The sequence below is a fragment of the Accipiter gentilis genome, chromosome 4, assembly GCF_929443795.1.
Source record: "Accipiter gentilis chromosome 4, bAccGen1.1, whole genome shotgun sequence".
In the NCBI taxonomy this organism is placed as follows: Eukaryota; Metazoa; Chordata; class Aves; order Accipitriformes; family Accipitridae; genus Astur; species Astur gentilis.
Genome location: NC_064883.1, coordinates 44663813 through 44680826, shown reverse-complemented (window position 1 = coordinate 44680826; position 17014 = coordinate 44663813). Strand labels below are relative to the sequence as shown.

Genomic DNA, 17014 nt, shown 5'->3' with positions numbered 1-17014 from the left:
GTGTTGAGAGGTAAACATTTGAAAGGAATTTTCCCCTTTACTTACCCAGTAAGCTATAAACTCTAATTTCCAAACAGATTTTGTTTAAACCCACCTAATTCTGCAGTAACTCCTTTGACTCTATTGGAAATTATTCCAGATTTTTACATGCATAAATGAGACAAGGCTCTGCAAAGAAAACATAGAGCTCTAGGTCAGATATCAACATTTGCACAAACTTCTTTTTCATTATGGTGGGATTTGTTGTTTTACCTAGCGGCAGAAGAGGGCCCTTGGAAATTAAGTGGAAGGAAAATTAGGTTAAACTATTCCATCTAATGTTGTAAATGTATTTTTAATTTTCAGTCAGTGCAGTTTTGAGACACTATTGAAAACATCAGCACTAATCATAAGTTATTTAACAAATAATACAGGCATGACAAGTTCCCTGGGCAAGAACTGTTTGTGATTTTACAGATATATTTTGAAGTTGAAGTTCACTTTCAATTATACCAACTGAAAATTACCAGAGCTTATTTATTATAGGCTGGTTGGAAGATTGCAAACCAATTGCTGGACAAATTACTTTGAGATTAGATTAAGGTCTTTTTAGAAACTTTACTAGTTTATTAAATAAAAAGTGGGGCTTGCTCTTGTTTTTTTCTAGATCTCAAACAGGTTCAGCAGTTCAGAGTGTGTTCAAAACAGTCTGGTTCAAACAGTGTCTTAATTTTATTCCAGCAGATAGGATGGGAACCTGCTGAAAACCTCTATTAGCTCTTCAAATGGTATCTTTCTTATTTTAAGAAATGTCAATTTTAAGAAATATTTGCAAAAATCATTAAACCATTACTTTTCTTTTGACCTTGATATGCATCAACAACTTCTAGCTTGTTATGGGACAAGGGTCAGGAAAAATTGCAATTATAGTAAAAAAGAGATGGAGTAGGCATAAGTGTATTAGCGGGCTCTCCTGGGTTTCCTAGGGGGGATTTTTAATGCTGATTTTCTGTACCGATGATAATGATTTTAGTTTCATTGTTATCAGCTTGGATTTTGCATCTAGTCCACAAAAGCTTGGAGACTGTTCAGTGTTTGGGGAAACTCTTTTTCTAGTAAGTGAAACCACAGTTTAAAGAATTTCAGCTCTCCAGGATTTTCCAGATCTAGGCATTTTCAAGTTTCTCACACCATCACTAGCTTATTATAGGGGAGAAAAAAATTTTTTTTAAAAAAGAGCTTGTTTTCTAGCTTTGACCTGCCAAACAAAAATGTCAGAATCTCATGGTAGAATAAACAGATTTTGCACTATTGTTCTCCACAAGATATTTTATTTCAAAGCTAAATCATTCACTGTTCAGAAAGCACTCTGAATTCTCATTCTTGGTCAGAAACACTAAAGATGTTGCTGGAAATAACCACAGAAAGCATGGATGGGATGGTACAGTTGTTTTTTTTTCACTCAAGTTTATTTTGATTAACTGAGCAAAGTTAATTTAATCATTTCAGCTTTTGCCTTTCTTTAACCCCATGCTGTTCATACTGTTTTCTTTGTAGTCACTGAACAAGAGACTAAAGTGCCCAAGAAAACCATCATCATGTAAGTGCTGATTTTTTTTTTTTTTTTTTTTTTGTAACATTTGTGTTTTGCCTTGCTGCCTATGCATGATCCAATAACAAGCTTGTGTTTATTGGCCATGCAAGTGTGTTCATTCCCATTCCACCAGATCTCATGGTATTCTGTGCTATGCAAAGTGACCACCTGAAAAATATCTTACTATCCCTTTTCGAAAAATAGCAGCACTGGTGTTAGACACAGCCTGGGTCAGGGTTTTTTATGATATTACAAGTGTGAAAAAATCCACTGAATACTGCTGGAGTTGCACAAGAGTTGAAGAAGGTAGGGTCTTACTCTTAATGTTGAAAAGAAACCAGCTTTGAGAACTGGCTACTTGAAAAAAATGTACAAATTTAACAAATTTCTCATAGCTTACAGTGATTTCTTCTGGCTTTCTATTTTAAATTCTTCAGGAGAGCCTTTTATGATGAAGCAGAAGGAAGATGCACATTTTTATCCCCTTCTGTCTCTACATTTCTAATATGAAATTTTGTCCTGCTAATGACTTGGTCTTTTTGGATACTTTGAGCCTGGTTTATGTTGGGTGCCTAGAACATGTGAAGATTAATTGCAGTAAAGTGTGTAGACCAGAAGCTCATCAGCCATTAAAACCTTAATGTATCTTCTTGGTTTTAAGTATCATAAACAAATACATAATAAAATTGTTTCATGTGCTGCAAGGGGGACATTGCCCTTCTGTGGTAGGCCTTCAGAGCACCTCCAAGCTATTCAAATAATGTCCTAATAGTAGTAGGTGAATATAAAATGGATATTTTGGGCCAATGCATTACCTCAAGAGTTGTACTATTGCTAAAATCAGTCCTTGACTTGGACATGATGCTAAAGTTGACTACTTTTGTTAGATGGAGAGGAGGATCTGTGAAATGACAACTAAAATGCAGTTAAGAGTTGCTTACCTTTTGTCTCTTTTATTATTTCCTATGACGACTATTTCTTATGATCCATGACCTTAGTCCATTTGGAGCCAGTGGCATATAAGAAGACATGTCCCCCCTCCTAGCAGCTTCCACCTTGAATAGGCAAAGAGCAGACAGGAGAGGCAGAAAGGGGTTCTGCCTTTGCCCCTCTCTCTTGCAGAGCAGTTCAGTTAAAATCTCCAATCGTTAGACTTTTTTAAGCCTGCAAAGACCAGAAAACAAAGGTGTTTCTGCCTGTGCTGTCTTAATGACCAGTGGGGTAGCTAAACAGAGAAATATTTTTGGATATCATGTTCAGAAACATCCCGAGAAAGTCATGAGCAGGCAGGAATCACTCAGAGCCAGACCTTGTCTAAAGCTTAGTAAATCTCATCTTTCAACATCTCTGTGCCTGTAAATCACCTGGAGAGATGCTTTTATTTTACATCGCTGCTCCATCAGCTAATAGTCCTCCTTTTCCCGTTATGATTTCAAATCACAAGCAGCAGCATTAATATTGATTGATTAAATAATACTAAACTAATACAAAAGACCATCAGTTAAGCTGATTTCTAAATTTCTGACATGCAAATTCCATAGACTATTGCTTGGGACAGCTCAAGAAATGATTCCTAAATTAAGGGCTGCAGCCCCAAAAGAGGTTGGTACATTTATGAGTGGGATCTCAGAACAACAGAAATTCCCCTCCTTTTGCTAGTGGATGTGGTCTTGAACCCACTAGAGTGGACCTCAGCTGGAACTGGGATAGTGACGGGGTAAAGTTTGGGAACAACTCTCTAAGGGCACATTCCAGCTCTCCTTAACGTATAGCGGGCTGAGGAACAGCAGCAGCTTTGAAACTACTAGCAGAAAATAACAGATAATTTAGAGATGGGATTGAACAATGTCTATATATGGAAATCCCAGACCTCAAAAAGCATTTTAACCTTGCAATGGAGAGCAAAGTCTAGTGCAAGCACTAGGGATTCATTCTCATCTTTATCTAAAATTACTTACTTTTGTGTAATTCGGAAAGGCACCATGGCCATTATGAAGGCTCTGCATAAACCTTAAAGGTCTATAGCAAAAACTATAGAAAACTTAGGGGAAAGAGTGAAGCAGTGGTAATGAGCAGTAGAAGAGAGGGTGCTCTGGAAGAAAAGAAATCTCACTGTAGCTGATCCAGCCCTGGACTTTACCACATCCTCAAAGGGAGAGATTGATGGTGGAAAGAAATCTGATCTCCATAGAAGAAAGCAATACCAGCCTCCAAAAATGAGACCAATAGATGAGAAAGGCTACAGTATATCTAACAGGATTAGTCTTTCATGAGGGTTACACAAATGCAATAGGAGAAACGGGCTCTCCTTTCACAAGGACTCCTTCCACCCTTCATTGTATCTCAGTGCAAAAAACCACAGCAGAGATGGCTGGAGAGCAGAGCTGGTGACTTTCAGCCCTTTGTGGCTGTGACCAAAGGCTGGTGAGGAGAAAGAAATGAAAACACCCTTGTCTTGATTCATAATCCCAGTTCAGGCCATTGTCTTTACCCTTCAGTGATTTTTTTTTTTATCCCATTGTCTTGGAAGTAGGAACAGAATCTCAACACACAAACAAAATCAGCGTTGCCTGTTAGTTCTACTGAACCAGCTGCCTCCACTGTAAATCCTTAGCTTCCGTGCAAAGCAAACACTGCCTTTACCTTCAAGTTTTTTCCATGTAAGAAATGCCACTGAAAACTCTGCAGGAAAAACTATGTGTTAAATATATAAATTAAGAACGTTGAAGTCTGGCTTTAGGTGTTCCTGTCCCCAGATTTTAAAGCCATTAGATCCAATTTCATCTGTAGCACATTTAAGGTCGAAGTTTGTACTGGCATGGTAGCAGAAGATTGTTTTGACACAAGCTGTGTATTTATACAGGGATGCTGAGAAGTCCTAACTGCTTTGAATATGTCAAAAATTCTAGACTGGTTTGGTACTCCTATGTCAACTGGTGGTAGTAGGATCAGGCTGTGTCTGCAATAATATTATGAAGAGTAAAAATAAGTACATTTTGGTATAGATGGCTTGTGCAGGAAATGTTCTCACTTTCTTTTCCTGGTCTCCAAATGCTTAATGCCCTTTTCATGTAACTGTTCTGCATGTGAAAATGCAGATCTCTGGTCTCAAAAGAGCGTTCAATAAACAAAATAGAGATATGTTACATTTATTTAAAAAGAGGAAGCTGCTGTCCTTGCTGTAGTAAAGGGCATTTTGCCATTGAATTCCATGAAGCCAGGATTTTAGCCCAGGATACTCAGGAAAAGGTTAAACTCCTTGAGTGTTTAAAATCTTTGGGTGAAACTGCTACATGGGTCCAAAGTAGCATAGTAGGTGGTCAACACAAGGACATGAAATATAGCAGCATCCAGAAGAACGTTTCTCAGCTGGATATACGTGGTTTGTGTTCATGCACTCAAGGAGGTTAACGGAGCTGGGGTCCACCTGGGGGAAAGGGCACTGAGGTTTTCCCTGGATCAGAAAGTAAGTGGAGATGGGCATGTGGGTGTGTGCGTTGCGTGTGTATCCCTTCCAAAATGACACGCTTCACCAAAAGCTGGAGTGTTTACACAACTAACCCCACTGTAGTGCCTTGCCCAACAATGGCATGTGTGCTGATGGAGTGTGGCTCCCCGAAAAGTCTCGTCTTCCTTCCAACTCCGTTCCAACCCTTTCTGTCATCAGAGAGGAAACGATAACCACTGTGGTGAAGAGCCCAAGACAAAGGGGAAGGGTTTCTCCTGCACGTTCTTCTTCAGGTCATTCGCCTTCCCGCTCCCCGAGAGCGGAGCCAACTCCAGAGCCAGTTTATGTTTCAAAGATCAGGCAGCCTGTCCACAGACATGAGCAGGAGACAACACCGAAGTCTGCTGTCCCCATGCTTTTTGTCACAGAACCAGAGGACAGGCAAGGAGCAGCAGCTAGAGGTGTCATCACAGAGACCAAGGGGGAAGAGAAAAAGCCCAAGTGGGTTGAAGTGGAAGAAATAATTGAATTCAAGGTGAAAAAATCACCAAAACCTGCAAGGAAAAGAGGTTCTTCCCCAGCAAAACAAGGAAAAGATGACTCAGGGGTGTTAACGTTCACTTTTCCCAGCTCAAGGCCTAGGCGTTCCCCAGAAGATGACCCGAACACAAACAACTCCAACAATAAATTGGTGGAACAGTCAAAATCTTTGCCTGATGACAGTCTCTCTGAAGCCGATATCCAGCCCCTGGTGTACGCGACCGAGGAGGAAGGACCTCAAGTCAGCAGCGAGGACAGAAGCTCCCCGTGTGAGTCCGAACAGCTAGGAAATAGTTCCTTTATGGATTATGGAACCGAAGGAAAGAGCTTCCCCCAGGAAACAAGTGCTCGCTATGGGTCGGACGTTGCTTCCCCGCTGCTTGCCTGTGGGGGTGAGGCTTTGGTCTTCAGTTTTGAGACGGCTGCCGCAGACCAGCAGGAACTTCTGTTCTCACCAACGAGTCCAGAGGTTAAGGAAGAGGTAGATGAATTAGATATATCTTGGCCTATTGAAGAGGGGGTACCTGAAGTAATGCAAGATGTCCTCCCAGAAGAGGATAATGTCATTATAGTTGATGAACCAGAGGAACTACAGACAGATGACATTAGCACCCGGGACCGCAAAATCTTAACCCACAATGGCAAAGTATTAACTCTGGAGGATCTTGAAGACTATGTTCCCGAAGAAGGTGAGACCTATGGGTGTGACGACCAGAACCGTAGGGCAGAGAAACCCTGTGAGATCTCTGTGCTCCAGACTGAGATCAACGAGCCAACGATTGGGAAGCCAGTGCTGCTGAATCTGGTGAGACCTGTGGTGTCCAAGCCCAGGCAAAGATTTTTCAGCCAGTTTGAGGAGCACATTCCCGGGGGCATGTTCATGACAGCATCTAGAGTAACCGGCCTGCAGTCTGTAGGCCCCTCAAACATCTCTTTCCACGTGACGCCTGGAGTGCATGCAGCAACAGCAGCAGCTTCTCCTGGTCCCTCCTTCACAGTGAAACCATCTTTCTGCACCGAAGTCCAGCTCTCAGCGGACAACGGACAGTCAAGCTTTAAAACTGAAGTTTCCACAAGAACCCTCAGCTACGGAACTGTCGGCGAGCCTGTTACCTTGCACATCAGCACAGAAGACCTCTCCGAAAGCTGAGCAGATGCGAGCATAATTTTCAACACAAAAGAAAGCAGTGTTTTAGAAAAAACTAATCAAAATTGTTGTAGGTGAGGGGAATTGGTGGCAAAGATTACAAGGTAACATGTACGAGTGAATACCTTTGAGGAAAATATATTTACATACAATATGTCGAGCTTTTCCAGTCTTAAAGGGAACATGTCTCTCAGAACAGTTTGTAATTTTAAAAGCTTTGATCGAGGTGAACATATATCATTCCATAGCAGAGCAGTGATGGTAGATTTAGGAAAAGCCTGATTCTCCTGCCTATGACAGAAATATAAATGAATAAGTGCATTTTTGTCCATGAACTTAAATTATTTCAAGTGCCAATTTGTACATTATGGTACGGCAAGAAGGTGAAAGTATCTAAGCTTTTCAGCATCCTTCAGCAGCCCAGGATGGAAGGACTGTTTCCAGCTAAAGCGATCTCCTGTCACTGTGGGTGCCTGAAGGTCATGAAGCGTCACACTGCTTTGACTCTGCTGTACGCTTTCGACACCAATTAGCTCTATCAAAATTTCTTCATAAACCTTTCAACGTGCACAGTCTGGTTACATTATTTTAAACTTCTGCCACAGAATGAAACATATAGAAAATATTGCATTTACTAGGGAAGCAGAGGGCTGCTCAGACCTTTTGGCTGAAATCCTAATTTGACTAAAGTCAATGGTGAAAGTCCCACTGACTTGAGGAAGCAAGGATTTCATTGTTCTCTTCTGCTTTAAGTAAAAAAAGGCCATCTTTTTTGACTGCTATTTTCAAGTCCACTTCCTAGTTGCCTAAAGATGTAGATTTCATTATTCTGCATTCTAGTGCAGTGGATTTATAAACCATATCTTTTAAAATACAAATTTACTTAACACGCACCAAAAGATTAAAGTGCTGCGCAAAATGACTTCTACATCTATAATCAAACACTAACACATAAAAAGAACCACAAATGTGGTCTTTGTCAATAAATATTACTGGAAGAATACTTGGTCTCCTGTACATGCCAGTGGTGAAACGTTACTGTTAACAGATTGATGGATAATGTCTCCTGTATGTGCCAAGAGGAATTCACCACTAAGCTACAGCAAAGGAGCAGGAGCACAAAGAGAGTTTATTAAAAAAAAAAAAAAAAATAGAGAAAGGAGATTTTTACCATAAATGCCTAGTTGAAAAATACATCTGTTCAAAATGTATTGGGTTGCTTGGAAGCACTGCCAGTTGCAATCGCATCGTTTTACTGTACCCACATACGTTGAGCTGTCTTGTAGAGGTACTGCCTTCTGTTAGGTTTCTCTGGAGCTTTGCAGAGGGAACGCTGGTTGAGGGGAAGGCTAAGATGGACTGAGCATGGCCCATTCCTGTTGGCTTCACCAAAAATGGATGTTGCACAGACCTTCAACAAGTTGCTCAGCCCTGGAAAGAAATGAGCTCACAGGCCCATATACTGGTCCCAGTTGAAGTCAGCTGGAGTTTGTCCTTGATCTCAGCAGGACCAAGCACTGGCCCTCTCTACTTGACAGAGATATGGGGTGAAAGCTCCCAATACCTTGTCCCAGCTGAGTTGTGTAGAAGCGTTGCAATAGAAAATATTTTCATTTAGATGGTGTAGAGAAACCAGAAAAGCTCAGACACAGCTGAATTTCTAACTAGCATGAAGAGAGAGGATTGAGTGAGTTTCTGCCTTGGAAATGTATGTGTGATGTTGTCTCAGTGTTTCCCAGTTAGGTAATATTGTGAAGCTTGTTCTGGAGTCCTCCGGGCAATATTCCCACTAAGAGGGACTGAATTCACAGAAAGTGTTTGTAGAAAAGAATACTTTTTTTTTTTTTTTTTTCCCCCCCCCCTGTCTGTGGCCGCACCTTGATCACGTGCTGACTAAAATGAACATATTGATTTCACAGCCTTTTACTTTCAATATCCAAACAGGATGTTATGTGTAATATCATGTGCACTACCCTCATGATATAGGATGCTTTTCCAGTGATTACATGTGGTGAAAGAAATCAAGCCTCTTTTATGTTACTCTCCCATTTTTTATAACATCTCCTTGGTTTATACTGTTTGTTTTATAATTGAGCAATACAATGGATATATATTAGTGCTTTTTTCATATATTGCACTGTATGTTGGAAAGTAACAGACATACAACAGGGATATACTTCCGAAACTAAAAATATTTCTTTCGCATTGGGCCTGATTCTGATCTCAGTTATTCTAGTATCAGTCTAGAAGAATTCCACAGAAGGAAGTGGATTTGATTCAAATTTACAAAGATACTGCTGAGAAAAGAATTTGCCCTATGATAGTCTTCAAAAATATAATATTCATCCAAAAGATAATAAAGATGTGCAAAGGAATGCAGAGGTTTCCTCCTGTTGTGGTTGATGCTCAGGTTTTTCTAAAGAAGCTAAAAGGTTGCAGTTCAGGTGGTTGTGGAAGAAATTAATATACTTTGATTCATTAGCTCAAAGAAATTAACATCTGTTTACATTTTCTTTGAAATTTATGCAAAAGACAAATCAACTGAAAGGAATTTTTAAAATCCTATGCAGGACTCTGTTCCAAAGGTGGAAGGTTTATGAAAAGTTCATTAAATATACCTTCAAAATATTTTCCTAGAGGTTAAAAATTATGCTTGTAAGTGATTAAACTATGTAGATAACTAATGAGGCGTGTGGGGGTTTATTTCTTGTAGATGAAAACATTCAGCTGTATTAAAAATTTTAATACAAAGAATGTTTTACTAAAATTCCTGCAGGTAAATGGGTATTAATAAAGTGGAAACTTCATTTTGCTTGAGGTACAGAAAGAAAAAAAAAAAAAAAAAAAAAAACACAAAAAAATCAAATGCAAGAGATGCTGTTAGATGCTGAGTTTATATCAATAAATGTCTTGCATCAGCTGTCATTGAACTCGCTGGGTTTCTGTGTTGTTCTCTGTTCACGGCACTTGATAGTCCATCAGCTCATCCACTTCTCCCATTGACTTCAGCAGGAGCTGGGTTGCAACCCAAGAATGTTAACGCAGTTGGGCTCGGGCTCCTTTTTTTATGGACGGTTTCAGAAGTGTTGAAGTGAAAGAACCTGTTTTTAGGGATACTTCCAACTCAGGTCTATGAATCAATAATTTTGAACGATGCTTGTCTTCTTGGGTCCTTCTCTGAGGCTGAATTGGAATTTCAAAATATGTGTCAGTCTTGTGTTCCTGGTTATTGGCTGGAGGAGATGTGGGGCGGAAAGGTTCATGGTTGAGATTTTAGAATTGGGAAACGGGCTGTCCATCACAGGTGTGTCATCATTGCGGCGTTAACATGATGTGCCTCAGCTAATATTAAAGTTCCTCAGCTTGAATCATAGTGTGTAAACATCCCTAAACAGGGAGGAAAGTGGTAGTATTAGCAGCATGGGGGAGACCTGTGGTTCTATATAACCTGTATATATATATATACCTGTGAATATATTTTCTCATTGAGAGATATTAAGAGTGTTTCATGCCTTTCCAAACAGTTCACTTGTTGGTAGCTGCCCAGCTCATAGGACAGCACAAGCTGGCAGCAATTGCAATAGGAACGCCAGGGAATCAAAATATTTATCTAGGAAAATATTTAAAGATCTTCCACCCAGCCCAGTGCTGATAAACGCTGATGGTCAGTCTGGGACATCGTGTGAGCAAAACTTGATTTTTTTCCATCAACAGATCTAGAAATGAAATATTTCAAAACCACCATGCTCATGGGGAGGGCATTGAAAACAAAAATCAAGTGAGAATTCTTCAAAGGGGGCTGATCCAAATACAGCCTTTAACTTTACCTGCTCAGGTCTCTCATGGGAATTTACTTTCTTAAGGCTGGGAAAGGAGCAGAATCAAAACCGATTCAGGACATGTTCCTCTGTCAATGACATTAAACAAGTCAGAGCCATCTGTGTGCAAGTGCCCTTATTTTTTTCTTGAGCCACATGATGATTTGAGCTTGCGCTCTTGCTTGGCCAGCAATCGCATCGTGAACATGATGAATTGTCTTAATCTGACAAGCATTTTTTCTGTCTTCGTGGTTACTTGATAGTTTCCCTAGATATCATCGGTCCCTTTCTTGTGCCTCTTCAAGATTTGTGGAAGGTGTATTGAGCAGAGGTGGGATGAGATGAGCTCCTGAGGTCCTATGATCCCATCCTAGCCTAGCTGCTTCTAACCTGTGCTGACTGGTGCTGAGACCATGGGATTGGTCTCCTGGGTGGCCATTCTGCAAAGATATATGCTTGAAAATCCATTTTTCTGTGTGGAAAACTTTTGTCTTCTCTCTGCCTTCAAGACCATGAGTTTCTTGAGACAGGAGTTACATCTTCCTCTGTGTAACGCTTCCTTATATGCAACTGCTGTGCATTACTGTACAGACCAGGTGACTTTGCTTATAGAGTAACTTGCAAAGGCGTAGTCCAGTACAAATTTAAAAGTCTCAGGTACCTTCTAGTGCAAAGCCCAGCAAAAATATTCAGATATTGTAAAGCAGGACAAATACAGTACTCTAGAGCAAGCAGTAGCTTCTCTGCCATCCTCTCAGACTTACAGGCTCATGAAGCAGAAGAGCCCTCCCTTCTTTCCCGTGTCTTTCTCCAGAGTCACCGATGAGGCTGGTACCTGCTCGCTCCTTCTCCTTCCCTATGAAAATAACGTCCTCCTTGCACATAGGGTCTGTATCAGCGCAATGGGTCACCGCTGGGTTCATTTCATTGATCTTAATAAAGGTATTTTTGACAGACCAGCCAACATAGGGTTGAGTTGGGAGATGGATCCTTTGTTCCGCTGTCTGAGGAGAGGCCGTGTGCATGTGCAGTGTGGCACAGTGTCTTCAACCCGGTGAGATACGTTTTCCTGAAGCGTGTTGTCCCAACCTCCTTATTTTAAGTCTTAGCTACATTCCCTCTTGCTGGAATAAGCATTTCTGCATGAGCGCTCTGCTCTAGGAGGTGAAAATGGTACAATCGCAAATATTTCCATGGGTTGGATGACGCTGCTATTTTCTTTTTACCCTGAAGAGAGAAAAGCTGTTCTTCTTGTCTGTAGGAATGACTTCCCCACAGTCAGAGGTGGAGACTTCTGTCCAGGCCTCGCTTCAGCGTGCCGATAAGGAGATCAAGACAGCTCTAAAGAAACTGGTGGACTCGGCATCACTGCTGGTGACTCTTCCCCCGGGCATGCGAGGAGAAGTCGGTGGCCTTGGCCTTCCTGGGTCCATTCCTTCAGACCACTCAGAAACAGCAGCCGGGCCCTCTGTGCTAGTTCATGAAGCCAGTACCCAAACCCAGACTGCTGGAGGGCACGGTATGTTTGGCATGAATCTGGAAAATGTCCTGTGAGAGTCAAGAGAGACAAAAATATTGAACATGCCAATACTGATCTTTTCCCCTCATTTTTCTATTTCGTTGTGCTTTGTGCAGTTGAAGATTAAGAGAGGACATTCAGACCCAAAGAAACATGGGGCTGTGGGGTGGGGTTAGGTTGGACACGAGTGGGGGGCAGATCTTTCTGGAAACAGGAGGTGTTTGAAAACTGTGTCTGAAGTAGTTTGGTTCATTACCTGCCCAAAATGGAGGGATAGGGGATTTTTTTCCACCTTTGGGCTTTTGACCCTGGGCTTGCTTCAAGTTTTTGCAGAGAGAAGGAGGGGTGGGATCCCTCCTTTATATTTATGGAGGTCGTTTGGGTTTTTATTTGGTGGGGTGGGTAAGGGAGGTTGTTTTTCTTTTATTGTTTGCCATAAACAAGCTGGAAATGTGTTTAACACCCCTGCATCAACTGTCTGAGGCTTTCTAGGATGTTGAGTCTATCAAGTTCACCCGCATTTCACTGGCCCTGGAGCCTTGACAGACTCCTTAGCAGCTTCCGTGTGATTAAAACCAACGATCTGTGTGTCTGTGTCTTGCCAGGAGAACACGTCTTTTGTCTTTGTATTGTTTTTTTTAAAAAAACATGAATAAGTGGCAACCCTTCCACTCTTCCTACTGGTTCTGCCATAGCAACTTGTCTAAGCTGTCTCTTTGTCAAGCCAGAGTAGCTGTCCTCCACCAACGTCAACTTAAAAGGACAATGTCAAGTAGCCATCAGCCCTCAAACTCCAGATGTTGTTTAAAAAAAAAAATACTCTTGTCTAAAACTTAACAGGGATAGAAGCAGTTCATGAAATCAGACCCAAAATAACTGCATAAAAAAAATGACAGGCCTTTAAAACCCTTTTTTCCTTGCTGGTAGGAAATCATCTGTGAAAATAATACTCTAGTGAAGCAGGATGACTCAAAAATCATAAATAAAAGGTCATAACTACAGAGATAATAGAATAGTGAATGAGATGGTTTTCCAGTCCTTTCATCTGAGAAAACTAAATGTGTTATTAATAAGGGGAATTACTTCAATAAGATGGAGACTTGACAACTGTCCCTATGATCACATGCTTTGAATAAAAAGAAGGCAAATATTTCGATAGTGCTGGCAACAGGAAAGCACAATCCCACCAACCTGGGACCTCTGACCCTGCCAGTAATGCCTAGAATAACCATGTTTTCCACCCCAATAGAGGCATTTTATGCGATTTCTAGGAACTGTTGCACTTTTCAAAACCAGCCAGTACTAAACATCCCTAGAGTGCTCCCCAAAAGGGCCCTTCCTGATGGGGAAAAGACTCCTCTTGATTTAACCTTTTCTCCTCAGATGGAAAAGGAGATGATGGGCTTTATCCTATGGGGTAACTCTAATTAATGCTCAATATCAAAAGACAATCAGGTACATATGGAATGGAAGATCAAAGTAATTTTTGAAGATATATCTGATAAAATAATTAATAATAAAAGAAGAGCAATATCTGAACTGCCATCAAGCTGCACCATCTTTTTGTTTCCTTGTTCCTATAAGCCCCAGATGCCAAACCTTGTTCTGGTGTAACTTAGAGTTGTACGAGGACATTTTCAAAGAACCCGGTGGAGGTGCACCAACGCTGACGTTATAACATCACCAGGTCCTCCGTATTAGCATACCTCCATATTATCTCTATATTAGTTGTAGCCCCAGCCAGGGCCTGCCTTGACCACCAGTTTTACATTGATGTAAGCTTATTCATTTCACTGATGCTGTCTGTGATTGCACCAGTAAGTCAAGAACTGTTCTCGTTATGCAAAGTTTAATTGAAGCATTCATGTGTACGAAGCTAACGCTGGGCATCCCTGGAGATATTTGTAAGATGTGTAGACGTGGAGCTTAGGGACATGGTTTAGTGGTGGACTTCGTAGTGTTGGGTTAACGGTTGGACTCCATGATCTTAAGGGTCTTTTCCCACCTAAATGATTCTATGACTCTATGATTTCATCATAGCCATGAGCTGGAACTCAAACACAGTTAAATTATCTCCTATAAAGGATATACTGAACTCACACTACCCTTCCAGTCATCCTATTTCTTCCTGTCCCTACTGACTACCTATCCTATTTTTGTCTGTGTGTGTTTCCTTACAGAAAAGTTAGTTTTGCCCAGTCAGCAATGTGCCACAGTTCAGTCTCTCTGATGTTATTCAAGCTCTTTGCTTCACGTGGTCTTCTCAAAAGGGCCAATTTCTCCTCCTAGTAATTGCACTCAACTGAGGTCAGATGGACTTGGTTCTGACACAAGGCAGACTAGAGATGGCTCCAAAGGTTTGCTCTGGGTTTCAGGAGTGCCATCGTAGCTGATGTGTCTAACTTGCCCTATTTCTGCTGCCAGACAAAGCACAAAGGCAGGTTCCAGCCGAAGAACCAAGCGTGCCAAAGCCCAGCCCTGGTCCTTCCTCTGAAGAGACAGCTGCTGGAGATGAAAGCACTCAGGAGCGCACTGTTCCAATTACCAGGTAAACACCCCTCTCCATATACAGATTTCTGAATGTGGCAGACTTTGTTGCAAGAAAAGTAAGTCCTCTGTGGTGGAGGGAGCAGGTGGGGACTTGAACTAATTCTTGTAGGTTTGTTATTATTTTTGGAATCCTGTTCACACATGCGTTGTGCAAGAAGGATAGCAAAGGTTGGAGAGAAATTAATTCCCCCAAAACAAAATCCTTCCTGTATTAACTTTAAGTAAATATTTTATATTTATATTTATATTTATCTGGTGGTTAAACACCCAGATAAACAGCAGGGTATAATCCCGTATCTCTGTAGTTGTATGTGACTATGTAACGGTCTTTTCTTTTGGGCTTCATGAAAGAACATCACCAGCCGCAGGGGCAGGAGGCTGGTACAGAAGAGAAGGAGATGTGGTCTGGGATGTACACAGTGAAGTTTATATTGAGACCACGGAAAGAACTTGTGTGTATAAGACTGAGGAGAAAACCCCAACAAGTAAGTAAAAGAACCTTGTTTCCCTTTCCCACATCCCATGATTGTCATTGTCTTCTCTTTTGGTAATAACTCCTGGTGACTGTTTCTTTAAATATTTCCATTTCTTGAGCAGTAACCATTTATTAAACAAAAAGTAACAGATAAGCATGAAAATAAGAAGCCTAAAAGTAATGCAAATATAAAGAAACCCAAATATATTGCTGTGGTATCTCTTGATTTGACATTAAGCTAATGTTATATCCTAAATGGCCAGTGCTATAAAACCCATTTAAGTAACTCACTTATGGTATTGTGCATGCAGCAAACCCTTGTGTCTCACCAGGTCCTCCCTATATGCAAGTGACAATCGAGGATGTGCAGGTGAATTCTGGGGAGCGTGCCAAATTTCAAGCAGTGATTGAAGGAACCCCTCAGCCAACCGTTTTGTGGTTTAAGGTAAGTGCGGCCTTTCCTCTGGCTGGGAGTGAAGACCACAGAAAGGACTGTAGTGCAGTATTTCTGCAGGGAATTTCTTTTGCTCTTTCGTCCCACATCTCTTACACTGATTCTGGGTCATATCTATAGGCTTTGTTAAACCAGCTGCAGTTCTCGCTGGAACCACCAACCATGCATCTCACCCTGTGTTGTCTCCAGTGTCAATGTGGCTCCTTTCACAGGCACCAAGATGGGTTTGGGGACCAAGATGGGCAGCAAGGGAGATTGGTTCCTGCCTGAGAGCCACCAAGATGTGTGCTGTAGTTTTGGGGTCAGGGATGGGATTAAGAGTAGTTTATTCCAATTGTCAATGTGACTTCCAGGATCTGTAACTCTTCTGCAGCTAATTGGTAAAACGAGTGTGTCCAAGGGCAATGAATACCCCATAGAAAGGAAGGAGAAAAAATTTATTATTCCTCAGAATATTGTCGTGCCCCTGAAATAAGCCAGTGTTGTTCTATAATGATTGTCTGTCCAACTAAGTATTTTGTACACACGAGTTCTGTTCCATTTTTTTTTCTGTATGGGAAGTGCAAGCATGACAAATAAAATAACCTTAAAAAAAAAACAAGTAAAAATGCAAAGAACCCCCTCCCATCCGCACACACACATGCACGTGCGCACACCTGAACACATTGAAAAGAATAAGAACAAGGCAAGAATATATGATACACCCTGTTAATATTCTTGCAACTTCTGACATATTCAGCTCAGGGTAACTGCAAGCTAGCTAAACATTTACCTATTCACTAACCCACAGTAAACCTCTCCACGTGTTTCTCTAGTCTCCTCTTCCATCCATACAAACATCTTGCACGTACAGTGTCCTTTGTCAAGGAGTTCAACACAATGACAGCACGCTGCCTGAAGTGCCACCTGTTTTTGGCTGTTCTGTACATATTTACCATAAACTATTCATAATCCTGTCCAGCTCTATCATGTCATATTGCTAGATCCTCCCTTCCAGGCTGAAAAGCCCCAACCTGCTGTGTCAATCCTCATCTGGAAGCTGTTACAGAAAGAACATTGCTGCAACACTACCACACCCTGGGCAAACCAAGGATTTATAAGATGATGCATTCTGTCTTATTCTAATAATTTCTAACATCTGGTACTTTTTGACCACCACCAAGCGCTAAGCTGGTGCTGCCATGGTGTGACCTACTGAAACTCAAACTTTTGCTCCAGTGTAAGAAGGAACAGCTCAGAGACCATTTCATTTGGGGAATAGGGTTGCATCACTTCACATTTATTGTATTATATACATTTATCTGGCATTTTACTGCCCAGACAGGTGGTCTCACAAGGTCCTTTTGCAAATCTTCATAATCTGCTCTCTGTGTCACACACACTCCCTCCTGTCCTTTTTTTTCTTAGCATTTATGAATTTATTAAGCAGCACAAGTGCCAGCACAAGCTGGAGACCAGGCAGGAGCAAAGCAGCTGATCCTGGTGCTCCC

At 41.2% G+C, this 17014-nt stretch overlaps 1 protein-coding gene across 1 annotated transcript in view; it reads left to right on the top strand.

Annotated features, from left to right (window-relative positions):
- The window catches only part of OBSCN (obscurin, cytoskeletal calmodulin and titin-interacting RhoGEF), a 183872-nt gene that overhangs the window by 142684 nt on the left and 24174 nt on the right, over window positions 1-17014 (top strand). The window contains exons 95-98 of the mRNA XM_049798970.1: window positions 11788-12045; window positions 14470-14593; window positions 14947-15080; window positions 15403-15515. Of these exons, the coding sequence (XP_049654927.1) occupies window positions 11788-12045; window positions 14470-14593; window positions 14947-15080; window positions 15403-15515 (629 nt within the window). The remainder of the gene's footprint in view (window positions 1-11787; window positions 12046-14469; window positions 14594-14946; window positions 15081-15402; window positions 15516-17014) is intronic.